The sequence below is a fragment of the Hemibagrus wyckioides genome, linkage group LG12 (genome assembly GCF_019097595.1).
Source record: "Hemibagrus wyckioides isolate EC202008001 linkage group LG12, SWU_Hwy_1.0, whole genome shotgun sequence".
In the NCBI taxonomy this organism is placed as follows: domain Eukaryota; kingdom Metazoa; phylum Chordata; class Actinopteri; order Siluriformes; family Bagridae; genus Hemibagrus; species Hemibagrus wyckioides.
Genome location: NC_080721.1, coordinates 1,894,171 through 1,908,796, shown reverse-complemented (window position 1 = coordinate 1,908,796; position 14,626 = coordinate 1,894,171). Strand labels below are relative to the sequence as shown.

General features: G+C 36.8%; 1 protein-coding gene across 4 annotated transcripts; it reads right to left on the bottom strand.

Annotated features, from left to right (window-relative positions):
• Positions 1 to 3,087: 3,087 nt before the first annotated feature.
• il11b (interleukin 11b) lies at positions 3,088 to 13,971 on the bottom strand. Of its 4 annotated transcripts, XM_058404494.1 has the most exons (8): positions 13,792 to 13,971; positions 12,220 to 12,434; positions 10,866 to 11,054; positions 9,352 to 9,575; positions 5,143 to 5,297; positions 4,870 to 4,965; positions 4,535 to 4,693; positions 3,088 to 3,560 (listed from the first exon to the last, which is right to left on the bottom strand). In XM_058404494.1, the coding sequence occupies exons 4-8, from the start codon at positions 9,500 to 9,502 to the stop codon at positions 3,402 to 3,404; spliced, it is 720 nt and encodes a 239-aa protein (XP_058260477.1). In that variant the 5' UTR covers positions 9,503 to 9,575; positions 10,866 to 11,054; positions 12,220 to 12,434; positions 13,792 to 13,971; the 3' UTR covers positions 3,088 to 3,401. The 4 variants fall into 4 exon arrangements, with proteins under 4 accessions (XP_058260477.1, XP_058260478.1, XP_058260480.1 ...); XM_058404495.1 differs by lacking the exons at positions 10,866 to 11,054; positions 12,220 to 12,434; XM_058404497.1 differs by lacking the exons at positions 9,352 to 9,575; positions 10,866 to 11,054; positions 12,220 to 12,434; positions 13,792 to 13,971 and adding exons at positions 7,326 to 7,367; positions 8,340 to 8,627.
• Between the last annotated feature and the right edge of the window lie 655 nt (positions 13,972 to 14,626).

The window sequence follows — 14,626 nt, the reverse complement described above, 5'->3', positions numbered from 1 at the left end:
ACATTTCCACAACATTCCAAATGTAATCTGGACGTCTTTCACTCCTTGACTGTTTCCTTTAAACAAAGATCTACGAAATGAAATGTCTCAAATGCTATACTGGCAATGAAGCTCTAATGTCTGGTCAAATGAGGCATATCAAAGCTAAGAATATGTATATGCTCTGTATATACTGTATAAATTCCTGAAAGCTTGTTCGGTCTCTGAGAGATTCCAGAAACTGGAATCTGGTAGTCCATTACAAAAATCAAGTTAATAATAAAAAACAGTGAATGAAATGAATAAGGGGGGCCACTGGGTATGGAGTCCATGCTCCAGACATGTCTGCACCACTTCTCTGGAAAAACCTAAACCATTTTCTTTTGGCCTCCATGGATTGGACTCATTTGTCCGGCACACCCAACATATGCTCGATTAAATTGAGATCTGGGGAATGAAGTGATCCAGTTTTGAGCCTCATGTGTCCATTGTAGGGGCTTTCAACGGTGAAAAGTCACTCTGACTGGACTGTAGCTACACAGAACCATATACAGCAAGCTTCCCATCATAGCCAGTAATAAGTTTTTCACTGTAGCTCTTCTGTGGGAGTAGATCAGACGGGCTGGTCTTCCATAACCAAGGGCATCAATAAGCCTTGGGTGCCCATGACCCTGTCACCAGGTCACCAGATGTCCTTCCATGGACCATTTTTGATAGGCACTAACAACAGCACATCCCACAAGACCTGGTCTAGAAATATTTTCAGCCTTTGTCAAAATGACTCATATCCTTATGCGTACTGAGAATTGACTCTGTGTGCATATATAAGATTTAATTCATTCTTTGAGTTGTTCAGAACCACTCAAGTCGTGCAACATTTATCAAAAATGGCTATATTGTGAGCAAATCCAACATGTGACTGGTGGCAAAAGACAAATTCACAAACTTCCAGAACAATCATCATTCACCAATCATCCATGTAACCATAAGAAAGATATTCCTGGAGGGTAATAACGCTGAAGCCTCATTACATTAGTCCACATTTGAAATGATGGAGAGAATTAATCTCCTATCTCAGAACTGAGTATCACATTGATCCTCACCTTGTTTGTTGTGGTGTTTATTTTAAGCTGTGTGCATCTCCACTCATCTGATCTTCATCTGTATTTGAATTCCATATTACAATACCAAATTGCACAACTGCAGATGAGCAAGAGATGGCAAGGCAGGAAGCCAGAATTAAGTTCATGGCACAAACATTCAAACTAAACATTCAGCAGTTTTCAGCAGTCCTGACACAACACAGAGGTATTTCTATCTGCCTGAAATATGATTCATCTCGATATATTCAATTCTTTCAAAGGTATTATCCATCCAGGATTCATTTGCTAAAGAAAGTTCACTATGAGTTTTCCAACACTAGCTTGTACATACACTTGGAATAAACTTGTGGAAGGTGGAGTTTGGTTCTGGTGCACTGGGAATGAACAAAGATTGTGGGCCTTCAGCCAGTGTTGTGGCTAATTCAATTCCCTCGGAAATTCTTGAGAAACCACAGAAGACCACCCCTTCCAAGCCACTACTCATCCTAATCCCGTACTAAAGTGTCAATACTGCATTGGAAATCGGAGTACAGACGATAAAAGTAGGTATGGGCCAAATGCAAGAGCTTAGGACAGCTGCCTCACATGTAGAGACAGATCCTAATGTACTGTCAGCGGTTTGTCTAAGCTTCAAGCTCATGCTAGAGGAGACTGCTGATAGTCTAGCAATGGAGAATTTGGAAGGTGTTTCATGTATTCCATAAAACATGAAATTTAATGTGAAATTTAAATATTTATTCCAAATCAGGTTTATTAAGAACACTACTCATGATCAAAATGCTTTGTCATTATGGACATTCACATGGATGAAATACACTATATGGACAAAAGTATGTAGCTGAGTCACCATGTGGTTATTTGTTAAATATGTACCACAAAGTTAGATGCAAATTATTTTCTAGATTGTCTGTCTATGATGTAGTATTACAGTTTCACTTTATTGGCTCAAACCTGTTCCAGTCCCTTCTTGATACCCCTTTTGAGGAAATGGTTTGAATTAAGTTAAGTAGCCTTTATTTATTACATACACCGGTCAGGCATAACATTCTGAGCAGTGACCGGTGAAGTGAATAAGACTGATGATCTTCTCATCATGGCACCTTTTAGTGGGTGTGATATATTAGTGAACATTTTGTCCTCGATGTTGATGTTAGAAGCAGGAAAAATGGACAAGCGTAAGGATTTGAGCGAGTTTGACGAAGGACCAAATTGTGATGGCTAGACCACTGGATCAGAACTCTCCAAAACTGCAGCTCTTGTGGGGTGTTCCCGGTCTGCAGTGGTCAGTATCTATCAATAGAATCCTTTAAGTCCTGTAAGTATACTTTAAGTCCTGTAAGTTGCGAGGTGGGGCCCATATAGACCCTACCTCACAACTTACAGGATTTAAAGGATCTGCTGCTAACATCTTGGTGCCAGATCCCACAGCACACCTTCAGGGATCTAGTGGAGACCATGCCTCAAAGGGTCAGGACTGTTTTGGCATGAAAGGGGACCCAACACAATATTAGGCAGGTGGTCATAATGTCATAATGCCTGATTGGTGTATACATTACTCTACCTTTTATCCCTGCATTTGAGTCTGGATTTTGTTCCTGCTGAGGCATTCGCACCTGACAGGGATAATCTAGGATTCATTAATACATTTTAATATTAGGTATGGCTAGACTTTCGTACATTAATTTGTTCAGCACAGTTAGAAGTGAGGAATTCTAGGTCAGTGCAAGAAATGGAAGCTGATAGGAATGAGACCAAGCATTAAAGGAACTCATGTCCTTCAGCAAAGTCTACTTTATAGCCAAATGACCCATCGCACCTCTGCTCCATGGCACTATATTCCTAATGACATTTGTCAGAAGACTACTATACTTCTCTCTTAATCACAGTAAAAAGTAAATAATCATGCTGTATTGTTTATCATATGATGACCAGTGGTTTTATAAAGTGTGTAGAAATAAATAAACAACACAATTTATTTTTAAGCTTCTTGAAAAATGCTGTCCTATAAAATTCATAAGTGTACATAAAGTGTACACTTTACATAAACAAAATAAATAAAGTGCTTCATAAAAGTTTATACAATCAAATCTTTTGTAAACACAACTTTCTTCAATAAATACACTTAAATATTAAATATAAAAGTACAGTTTTACAAGAATAAAAAAAAAAACATAAATAGAAGCCTTTGGTCTTCCATAACTGGAAAAACAAGATAAATTAGAAAAGGCGGAAATAACTGGCCACTGTTTTCCACATCCAGCAGTGTCAGTGTTGAAGAGCTGGATGGGACGTTGTTCTTGCTAGAATCCTCTCTTTCTTTCATTTGTTAGCACGAGAGATGAGGACCCGTAGAGCTCTGACATAAAAGTTACAGAAGACCAGTAGTCTGTGGCGAATTACTTCAGATGTTCTGTATATATCCCAGGTAGATGTTAGAGGAGGCAGCGAGAGAACCGTGCTTTGTGCAGGTGAATCTGTCTGAAAAACAAAACATTGAAATTAAGGAAGGATTCACTTTCAGTTCAACAAATAGTTTATTATTATTTTAGCTGTGTGCTGTAAGTCATATGAAGTCAAGCCTGGAAACACCTCTCAGTTTATCTTTGAATAAATTTCCTTAGAGACTGTAAAACAGATATATAAGAAGATATACATCCTTAGCATTAGTTCAAAATTGATTAGAAAAGAAAAGAAAAGAAAAGAAAAGAAAAGAAAAGAAAAGAAAAGAAAAGAAAAGAAAAGAAAAGAAATGTAAAATAAAATACAATTTTATTTCATTTTCTTGGAAAAAGAAAATGAAAGTAAAATTAAGTTCATAAAAATTTTAAAATAATTCATTTTCTTTAATTTTATGATTTAGAAAAGTAAAACAAGAAAACCTAAAGCAAAATAAAGTTTTATATATATATATATATATATATATATATATATATATATATATATATATAATTAAAAAATAAATTATTTTCTTGAATTTTATGACTAAAGTAAATAAAAATAAAAATAAAATAAATTTAAAAAAACATTTAAATTAAGAATAATTCATTTTCTTTAAATTTATGACTTACAAAAGTAAAAAAGAAAAATAAAGTAAAAAAAAAAATCTTTAATTTTTCTTCGAAAAGTAAAAAAGAAAATGTATTGTAAAATTAATTTTTAAAAAGATTAAACAATTACAAATGAATTATTTTCTTTAGATTTGTGACTTAGAAAAGTAAAAAAAAAGTAAAGTAAAATAAAGTAAAGCAAATAAAATAAAAAAACATTAAAAATAATAAAAACACAAGAATAAAAAAAAGTTTAATTTTCATTTAAAAACCATAATACATAATACCATAATACAAAGCGGTGACTATATGCACTATCCTCTACTTCTTCTACCTGTTCCATCTAGCTGTAAATTCAATGTTCTTTATAAAATGAAGCAGCTAGCCCAGAACTGTAGCTCTTACCTGATCTTGTGTAAGAATGCTAATCATCTGGAGTGCATTGGCAATTTCCTTCATTTTATTTGACACCAAATCTGACTGGTTTTGCCAGAACAGCAGCCAGTCAACGTGCAGCTTGAAAGACTGGAGGCCTGAATGGAGCTGTGATAAGGTGCTGTTTAACTTTAGGGGGTAAATAAAGAATATGTTAGAATGGCATATTTAAACAAATCTGTTCTGTTCAGCTAATTATACAAAACAAATCATCTGGAAATGTAATAGCTGGTATCATGTATTCTGTTTAATTTCTATGTGAGCTTTTAAAATGAAATGTTTAGATTATGTAAGATATTTCTTACCTTCACTGTGTTTAGGTCTTTGGCCTTGAAGTTTACAGCAGGCAGAGACGTAAGGTTGTGCTCGAAGGGTAAACTGGTGTCATGGTGATGGTGATGCTGACAAATTACAGATGAGGGTGAGATTAGGGTTACATACAGAGGCAATTTTTATGTAGTCAGACATTATTTGGCTCCTGGGAATGATCTGAATGCAGACTTGTACACAGCATTTGCACCAGATTCATCAGAAAGATTCGGTAATCAAAACAAATACTGAAACCACATTAAACTTACCACAACCCCATGCACCACAGTCGTCAGCCAGCGCATCTGATTATACAGCTTTGTCAAACCGGCTTTGTGAGGTCTCACGGGGGTTGGACGGGACATCATCAGGACAGGAAGTTCCACCAGAAGCAATAAAAATAACAAGGAGGTTGACTCTGGTACTGTGAAGGAAGGAAGAAGGAGTTTTCTGGGATAGTCCAACATGATGTCATTTCAACAATTACCTTTTAAACACACTGACTCAGCTCTTTTTTGTCCCAATCCTTCAAAGGGTTTCCAAAAAGAAAATATTTGAGCAGATCCCACTGTCTTCACTAATGTACAGCAAAGATGCTTTCTTTCTTTTTTAATCTCAAAAGCAATCAGTGCAGATTTGCCACTGCGGCAGACTTACTACACTCTTAATTTTCTTTAGTGCAGGAGGCACTTGACTGAAAAGTATTTCTGAGCTTTAACGCTTGCCCTAGATACAGTATGCTTTTCTGAAGAAGGAAATGACTCAGTGATTTCTCAAGAATCTGACATCATTCTTAAACTTACTGCAAATGTCTCAACTCTTGGCAAGAAGATCAAGCGATGGATATTCCCCTATATGTCAGGGATGTGGTAGCTCACTGGTTAAGATGTTGAACTACTGATTGAGTGAGAAGTTGTGAGTTTGTGATTTCCAGGACCACCAAACAAGGCTGTTTTATCAAAAATTGGATGAATCTCTCTGGATGTGAGCGTCTGCCAAATGCCATAAATGTAAATGAGTGTCCAACAGTACCCATAAAGGGCCAGACTTTTAATCGATGTGGCTTCTGTTTAAATGAAAACCTGCATCCACTCTGGCCCTTTCTGGATATGACTGGACATCCCTGCTTTATTCAACTCCATAGAAAGCACAATTATGCAAAATGATGCACCGTGAACTCTGACCTCTATCCAAAGTCAAATAGATTGCGTAATGTTTAAAATCTATCCTTATTTAGAAAGAAATCTGGTATGGCCATTATTTATAACAAATCTCTTCAGATAGCATTTATCTTTTACTTTAAGGACAGACGCAATTGCGCCTAACAGACCAAAGCTCCTGATCCTGTAGCAACAGCAATGCGAGCGCCCAGACTACCATGAGGCCAAACATCCAGGAAACTGTCATGCACAAGCAATTAATGCTAACATCAGACGCGTTTGATGTCTGGCTCTGTTTTTAGCAACATTAAACACAAATGAGCCATAAGGCAATCTGACTATGATGAGTACATACATGCCTTAAATCTGAATCTTTCATCAAATCTGTCTAACTGGTGTAATTGTTTAATAGGTTCTGCTAGTTTTTAGCCTGTCATGACATTAACGTGTTCCTTATACGCAGATAAAAAGCCTTTTGTTCCTCAGTAAGTGCATGCTCACAGGTAAGACAGGCTCAGAATTCGTCATAGTTGACCCAGCTGTAAGATCTAATTGTCTGATAAACTCTAGTCTGTGTTACTTCCTGTAGCCTTTGATGCAAGCAATCTGCCTACTTCACTAGAAATAAACAAGTCCCTTCCTGTGATGTTAAAGTGATAACAGCTTCTCACCTCACTCCACACGGTTCTGAGAAAGTCAAGTGAAAGTAGGTCTTCACTATAACCTACTCTACACACACCAGAAAATAACAAATAATGTCCATATACTGAATAAACCAAATAAACTAATCTGACCAACAAGAGTGCTTCACAGATTTAACCTGGGAGTGAACTTGAGATGAAACAGCTATTAATAATCAGCTCCTGAGTCATTATGATGGTTAGGTCAACATCCAGGCAATGCAGCACAAGCACTTTTCAGTGAAAGTCCTTGCTTACTCATTGCTTTCAAAAACACAACACAGTCTAAAGTCAATGTTCTTAGACAAAACTAAGTCATCTAAATTTCTAAGTATATTGAATTCAGCCATCCAGAAAATATGAAACAAATCTAACACAAAATCCTGGCTTGAATTTCTATTCCTGGTTTTGTGTAGCAGAAATAAATTACACATTTTAGCTCAATACTATAAATGATAGAGTGCTTCATTTAATATATATATATATATATATATATATATATATATTAGATAGTCTTGTATGAAACTCTATCATGAGACTGTGTGGACTCACCAGACCAAAGATAGAAGTTAAATGGAATTATATAGAGGAATCATAACAAAATAAACTTACATTTCATGGCTATCCCAAACACTCTAGCTGTAAACAGGGACTCTGTAAAGCACACACACACACACACACACTCACACACAATCTATCACACAGCTAAATGTTTAGAGTAGTGTAAGAGTTCCCATTTATAGCATGACTATGACACGCTCTGACTCATATGGTTCATTCACAAAAAAGTACACCCACTCTCACATACCCCACCAAGTCCCCACATACCCCACCCCACCCCTAACCAAAAAAAAAAACAAAAAACTCTGTATTATTGTCTTTCAAAGAACTTCTTAACTCATCAGTTTTCAACTCCTGTACTTTTTTGGGGTTTTTTTTTTTTTTTTTTACTTCACTCAGTTTCCTTTGTAATGAAGATTTATCACCTTAGATGTATTGTAGAGATATTCGTAGGTGATCATACAGATTACGTACAGAGAGATTAAAGCACTCTCTGGTAGTGTGATGTAGATCATTCTTGCATTTCATCATGGAAATATTTTATAAAAACTGTGATTACGATAACGAGATCGTGTGTGAATCTGGTTTGAAATCAGGACTGTGTTTTAAAAAAGCAAATAAAAATAAAAATCCACAGTGTGTGTGTGTGTGGAAATCACCAGAAAACACACAAGCTAATACATATCTCTGACTGTCCTACACACACACACACACACACACACACACAATTTACGCATGTACATAAAGGGACAGGTTGATAATCTGGAAGTTCATATGTTATGAGAAATCTGAAGCGTGGTAATTAGTAAGTTAACGCTAAACATTCAGGGATTTGAGAAGATATGAGAGCGCAGACTATTTAAGCAGTAATTAAAACCATGATTAAAAGCTCTTTCCTTTACTGCAACACACATACCACAGACTCCCTGGCTTCTCACTGTCTTCCTCATCCATGCATCGACTACTCGACACCCAGTGACACATCAGCCTAATATTTCAACTGAGACACACACACACTCACACGCGCACGCACACACACACACTCACAGACACACACATACTCACATGCTCTCTCTTGTCCCCCCACTGAATTTTTTTCACTTAAAGACTGATAAGGGTGTTGAGGAGTACAGTGCTCTTCGGGGTTAGATGCAGCCTACAAGTTCAGGAAGTGACTGGAACACTCAGAAATCCAGTTTAATTTAGTGAGCAGTTTATAGTTTCATCCAGAACTTGTTACATACTTTTATACAGAAGCAGCTCCTCTGTAAATAACAAATCACTCAGTTATTATTCGTTTAGTTTCAGCTGTATAATGAGTTCCATACTGTGCACAAAAATGGATTAAATCATTAGGTAAATATTTGTAAAAAAAAAAAAATAAATAAATAAATTAATAAAAAATAATAAATAAATATAAATAAATAATAATAATAATAATAATAATAATAATAATTAATATTACTACTACTACTACTACTACTACTACTACTACTAATAATAATAATAATAATAATAATAATAATAATAATAATAATAATAATAAAGGGAGACAAATAAAAAAAATAAAAAAAACATTTCAAGGAAAGAATGCTTATTTCTTTTTAATTTCTTTTGTTAATTTTTTAATTTCTCAACATTCTTGACCCTGAATTTCTGGGTTTTCTTGCTGTCCTGAAGCTCACTAATCAGGGAAAAGCAAGGCTGGGTTTCAGCTTGTGAGGCATTCTGATTGCTCAAAATATGTCAATTGCTCTTCTCTAAAAAATAAATAAATAAATAGTTTATGAATCAAAAGTAAATCACAGGAAAGCTTGGTGTTTCTGTACAGCGTGTATTATATTAAATACCAATATCATAGCATCTGTATTTTTCTTTTCACTCACCGGTGATCCTCTGACAAGGTGAAAGTTTGTATTATGACAAATGATAAAACTTTTATAACCGAGCCATCTATTAAGTCTTCCTCTCCATTATGAAGCCAGAGAACAGGACTGAGTTTGTATTCAGTTATTTTATTGTAATATGGGTTGTTACAATGAACAATTATATTCAAGCATAAACTTTTCTCACTTACCTCCAATGGTGTGTCTACAACCTGAGACTAGTTCACACATGCAGGTTTTTTCTTTTGTTTTTTTAGGATAAACCAGACATCTGCCATGTTCATCAGTGAGTCTTAACCCTGCTGCGTCTGACGCTGATGTTAGTATCAGACTTTCCTGCATTGCTCCTGTGATGTCATAGCCTTAGACAGCGACATCATTGTTGTGTCACAGTTTAATCTTGACTTGTCAGGTCCTGTAGAAAGTCAAGAATGAGGAAAGTCTCTGGTCACTGAATATGACATGATACACACATGTGGGAAGAATTTCTGTGACCCCCCCCCACCCCCCACCGCCTCACTACAAATGTCATGACAAGTTTCGCAAATTTGGAAAACTTAAAATAATCCGTTGTAATGCTTGAAACAAAAGCTATCTTTCAGTTGAGTTTACTTTTGTGTCTAAGTTTAACTGCATTGAAACGTCTTGCTTCCTTTTAAATTCTCCGTTCAAGTATTCTCATTCTGGATACAGATCATTCCAGGATGGCCCGGTGAACGAAAGAGAGGAAGGAAAATATGCTTACATGATGCAAAGGAGGAAAAAACACAAGCAATAAGTTAAGCAATTGAAGAAAATCAGCTGATGTTATGTTTTGTTATATTAATATTTGTTATTTTGTAAGTTCTTCAGCTTTACAGAGATATGAACTGTATATCAATACAGAGAATTGGATCAGCTACCAGTTTTTGCTTAATAAATCATCTTTTTGAATATAGTCACTCGGACACAGTGATATGATATGATGTGATATGATGTGATGGATCTGATTGATATGAATACATGGCTCCAGGAAGTGTACCAATGCACATAAAGTCTGATTTATATTATATTATGATTTATATTATAACTATATTAAATGTCTACTTGGAATAGATTCATGAATCATTTTTTCCCCAAACATTATGAATGTAAATATATATATATATATATATATATATATATAATATATATATATTATAAAAATAATAGAAATGTATTTTACATTGACTTAATAAATAGACTTGAACTGTGGTTGACTGAATGAGACTCTTTTACTCATCTGTCAGCATTCCAGAGCGATTTCTTGTACCACTGATGTATGATGTATTTCTTTCACCAGTTCATGTTTGCCCACCTACATGAAGGACTAAAGAGGCGATTTCCATTTTCGGCCACCCGTTTTCCCCCGCTTTGATTCCCAATGATATTATGGTATGTATGGAATGTGTGAGAGAGAGCAGTCATGTGGGGGAAGTTTTCAAAAAGACTATGTGTAACCATGACTCAACAAGTTGTCTTTCTTTCTTTCTTTCTGTCTTTCTTTCTGCTGGTCTGTAGAAAAACTGAATGATGGTGAAGTGGCTCATGGTCTGAAAAATCCCAAGAACGCAGAAAATAATATAAAACACAAATCCCGGGAACCCCCTGGTAATGAAAAGAGGTAATGAAAAGAACATGTCTGTCTGGAAGTCATGAAATAATGTTTATATTCGAAATGGCTTGCCTGTGGATTTCTCATTCTTTAATGGCATCTGAGTAACATAATGACCACAAAGAGGGAAAAATGCCAGGAGGCCCCGCTTTCATTTCGATGACTCAGGCGCTAGAATTGCCTCAGAGTGCAGACGGTCTCCTGGCCTCTCCTCATCCTCTTGCGGATTCCCCGCTGGAAAAATCTTTAAGTAATACGTTCCTGACAATACACACAGAAATATGTAACGCAACATTTCTAATACACACGGAATATCTGACATAAGGGCACTATTATCCACTTACAAATGCATGTTATACCACATCTTTCTATTTCTAAGTAAATTCTCTATATATGTTTAAAAAAGAATCTGTCACTGGACAGTTGTGAATATATCACCACACGTTAATAAAAATTTGATTAGATTTGCATTTGAACAGGTTCCTGTGATCAGGAGACCTAAATGAAGGCTGTGACGCCGCTAGCTTTTCCACATTTTGTAATTATTAAAGACCTTTAATACTGAACTGGGACACAAACAGGATAATCAGTCATCCAGTTGTTGGTCCCCAAAAGTCACAGGAACATGCTGTACCACAATAAGGCTTACTATGGGGCGGTGGTAGCATAAGTGGTTAAGGCTCTGGGTTGTTGTTCAGGAATCAAGCCCCAGCACTGCTGGGCAACTGAGCAAGGCCCTTAACCCTCTCTGCTCCAGAGCTACAGCATTATAGCTGCTCCTGCACTCTGACCCCTCTGGGATATGCGAAATGCTCAAATGAGGTACATGTCAGTATCTCTGGATAAGGGCAGTCTGCCATGGTGGGGTATAATTTAGCAGGAGTTTACAAAAGCAGCGTTCTCTTTCAAGCACAGACCTCAGAAGCCAAATCATGTTGACTGACCGTGACCTATGTAACAATGAGGACCCTCAATGTATGATGAGGTAGCCTAGTGGTTAAGGTGTCCAGTTACAGCTCAGAAGGTCGAGAGTTCAAATCCAAAGCTGCCACTACTGAGCCCCTGAACAAGACTCTTAAAGCTCAGTTGTATAAAAAGAAAATGCTATCATTATTCTCACTTCAATCAAAATGTTCAACCTTTACATAGCTGCCATTGGGGTCTGGATTAACAGTTAATTCAAGCTAACAACTCAACTGCTGGGACATAAAGAACCTGTCCTTTACCATAGGAGGAACAATTTTAAAGAAATGGAGACTTTCTTTGAAGTCGAGTTCACAGCAGCAGCTAGCCCTTAACCTCAGTTACTAACCTCCAAACTAGCTACTAAGCAAAAACAACTTGTGCTAAGAATACTTTCCACACTGAGGAAACAGATCAAGTATGCAACGATGTCAACAAAATTTAAAGATCATGAAGGGCCTACATTCCTGAAGAGGAGGAGGATGGGTCTGATTAGCCTTGCAAACAGGAGAACGTATTTTCGGATGAATATGACGTTGCTGAGGCTACATTTATCCCAGCTCCTGAGACCCTGTGCTATGATAACATTGTCATCCTGCATCTTAGCATGGATCTGCAGGATGTCGATGGACCTTTCCTGGTCCGGTCCAGTGCACTTGCTGGAAACACCAGATCTCACTGTAAAGGAAAACAAATCCAAAAGCAAAGTAAGACAACTTAAACCATGTAATACTAAACTGACCAAATGCCCCAGGTAGCTCTTTCTCTTATAACAACAATCTGAGATCAAGTAACTGTGGAAGTCTAAAAAGCACAAAAGATCAGCACTCAGAGTTCAATCATGATGCAGCGTTGGCCGTTATGGTACAAAACAGACAGAAAAATGAGTCAATAAATGACTGTGAAGTAGCCCTTGAGATGGAAGATGATGATAAAAAAAAAAAGAGGAAGTGGTTTATGAACCTAAGCAAATGAAGTAATATTTCTAAGTGTCAGATAACTAATGCAAGGAGACAAAACAGGAAATGACTTAGCAGAAATGCTGTAAGGTTGGTGCCAGAGAGGAATGTACACACTGCTGATGAAATTTAGCCTTGAGAAGAAAATGAAGTAACTTTTTAAAAAAGGATGATGCACCATGTCCTCTGTCCTCTAGACAGTAACACAGAGAACAAATGTTCCAGTGATGTTCTGATCTGTATCTGTACCACATGCAATAGCAACAATCACAGACTCAGAAGTGTGAACTATGAAGATTAAGGCACATGCAAAGAAAATCTAAACAACTACCTTTTATTGCACTAGAGGGCAGCAGTAAGTGGGTAACATACACCAGCCTGTAGAACGCTCGGATTATGGACCATCAAATATTCAATTCAATTCAATTTATTTGTATAGCACTTTTAACAATGGATATTGTCTCAAAGCGCATTTACAGTATAGAAACACAGAAAAAAATTATAAAGCTTAAAGTTAATCTAACATTTATTAATGAGAAGACATTAATGAGAAGCCTCGGGTGATGGTGGTGAGGAATAACTTCCTGAGATGATCCGAGGAACCCTGAGAGACTTAGAAGAGAACCTCATGCTCATTTGGGTGACACTGGACAGGAAATAATGTAAATGTTGATAATGTCCTTTCTACAACAGTTTATAGTCACATGGAATTGTGCAACCAAGAGCTCTTGAAGAACTAAAAGGTCAGTGTAGTTTCTGAGTTCATTATAGACTTAACACTAATTCCTTGACTGAGGCAACGGCAGTTCAGAGACAGTGATTGTCTCCACGTGTTTCTATCCACAGCAGTCCACAGATCTATCCACAGCAGCAGCGAGCACCATAGTTGCAAAATACTGTTTTTCAAATTATAAATAAGACAGTGGAAGAATTAATAGTGCCAGTGAGTGTAAAAGTGACACAATGACAGACTCCTGAAGCAAAAGTGTTATCTAGTTTAGTAGCTACTTCAGAAAACTACTGAAGGTATTGAGAAACTGGGACAAAAGTGCGGAGAGATAAATAAAAACAATTACTCTGTATCCGGTGAGGATGAAAGATATCCTGTTCTCCAGCCAGGAGAGAGCCTCCACCAATCCTGTCTGTGTGGAGATGTAGTTTCCAGTAGACGTTTAATCATCGTTTCTACGGCGTTTTATTAGCTTTTGCTCTCTGCTTGGTCAGCAGACTTTCCCTTCCATCTCTTGATCTCTTGACACATAAATGTACCACTGTGATGTAGCAGTTCCTGTTTCTGCAGTCCTTGGGCTCTAACTTGCCTTTATAACTATTATTATGCTTGATTAAACATTATTATTGTTGTTATTAGTAGAAGTAGTAGTTGTAGCATTGTTGTTATAAATGTTATATATTGTTATATTGACATTATTATAAGTAGTAGTTCTATTTGAAAATTGAATTTGTATTTAATTATTATATTCTACACAGGTCAGTGAGACAGAGACAGGAGTCAGAGCTGGTGGTAGCAGAGCTGAAGATGTTGTGGTTCTCTTTGGGAGTGACACGGTTGGACAGAATTAGGAACAAGGACATCAGAGGGACAGCTCATGTTGGACGTTTGGGGAACAAAGTTAGGGAGGACAGATTAAGATGGTTTGGACATGTTCAGAGGAGGGAGAGTGAGTATATTGGTAGGAGAATGTTGGACATGGAGCTGCCAGGCAGGAGGAACAGAGGAAGGCCAAAGAGGAGGTATATGGATGTAATAAATGAGGATATGAAGCTAGTGGGTGTAAGTGTTGAGGATGCAGAAGGTAGGGATAGGTGGAGTCCTGACCTCAACCCCATAGAACACCTTTGGGATGAATTAGAGTGGAGACCTTCTCATCCAACATCACTGCCTGACCTCAC

What these genes read in the sequence shown, in the direction of transcription:
- il11b (XM_058404494.1), bottom strand. Translation starts at nt 9,502, where the DNA reads ATGCAGGAAAGTCTGATACTAACATCAGCGTCAGACGCAGCAGGGTTA. An exon ending in TTGTAGACACACCATTGGAG is followed by an intron (nt 5,298 to 9,351) that starts GTAAGTGAGAAA and finishes CTTCCTTCACAG; the next exon opens with TACCAGAGTCAACCTCCTTG. An exon ending in CTGTGGTGCATGGGGTTGTG is followed by an intron (nt 4,966 to 5,142) that starts GTAAGTTTAATG and finishes GTAATTTGTCAG; the next exon opens with CATCACCATCACCATGACAC.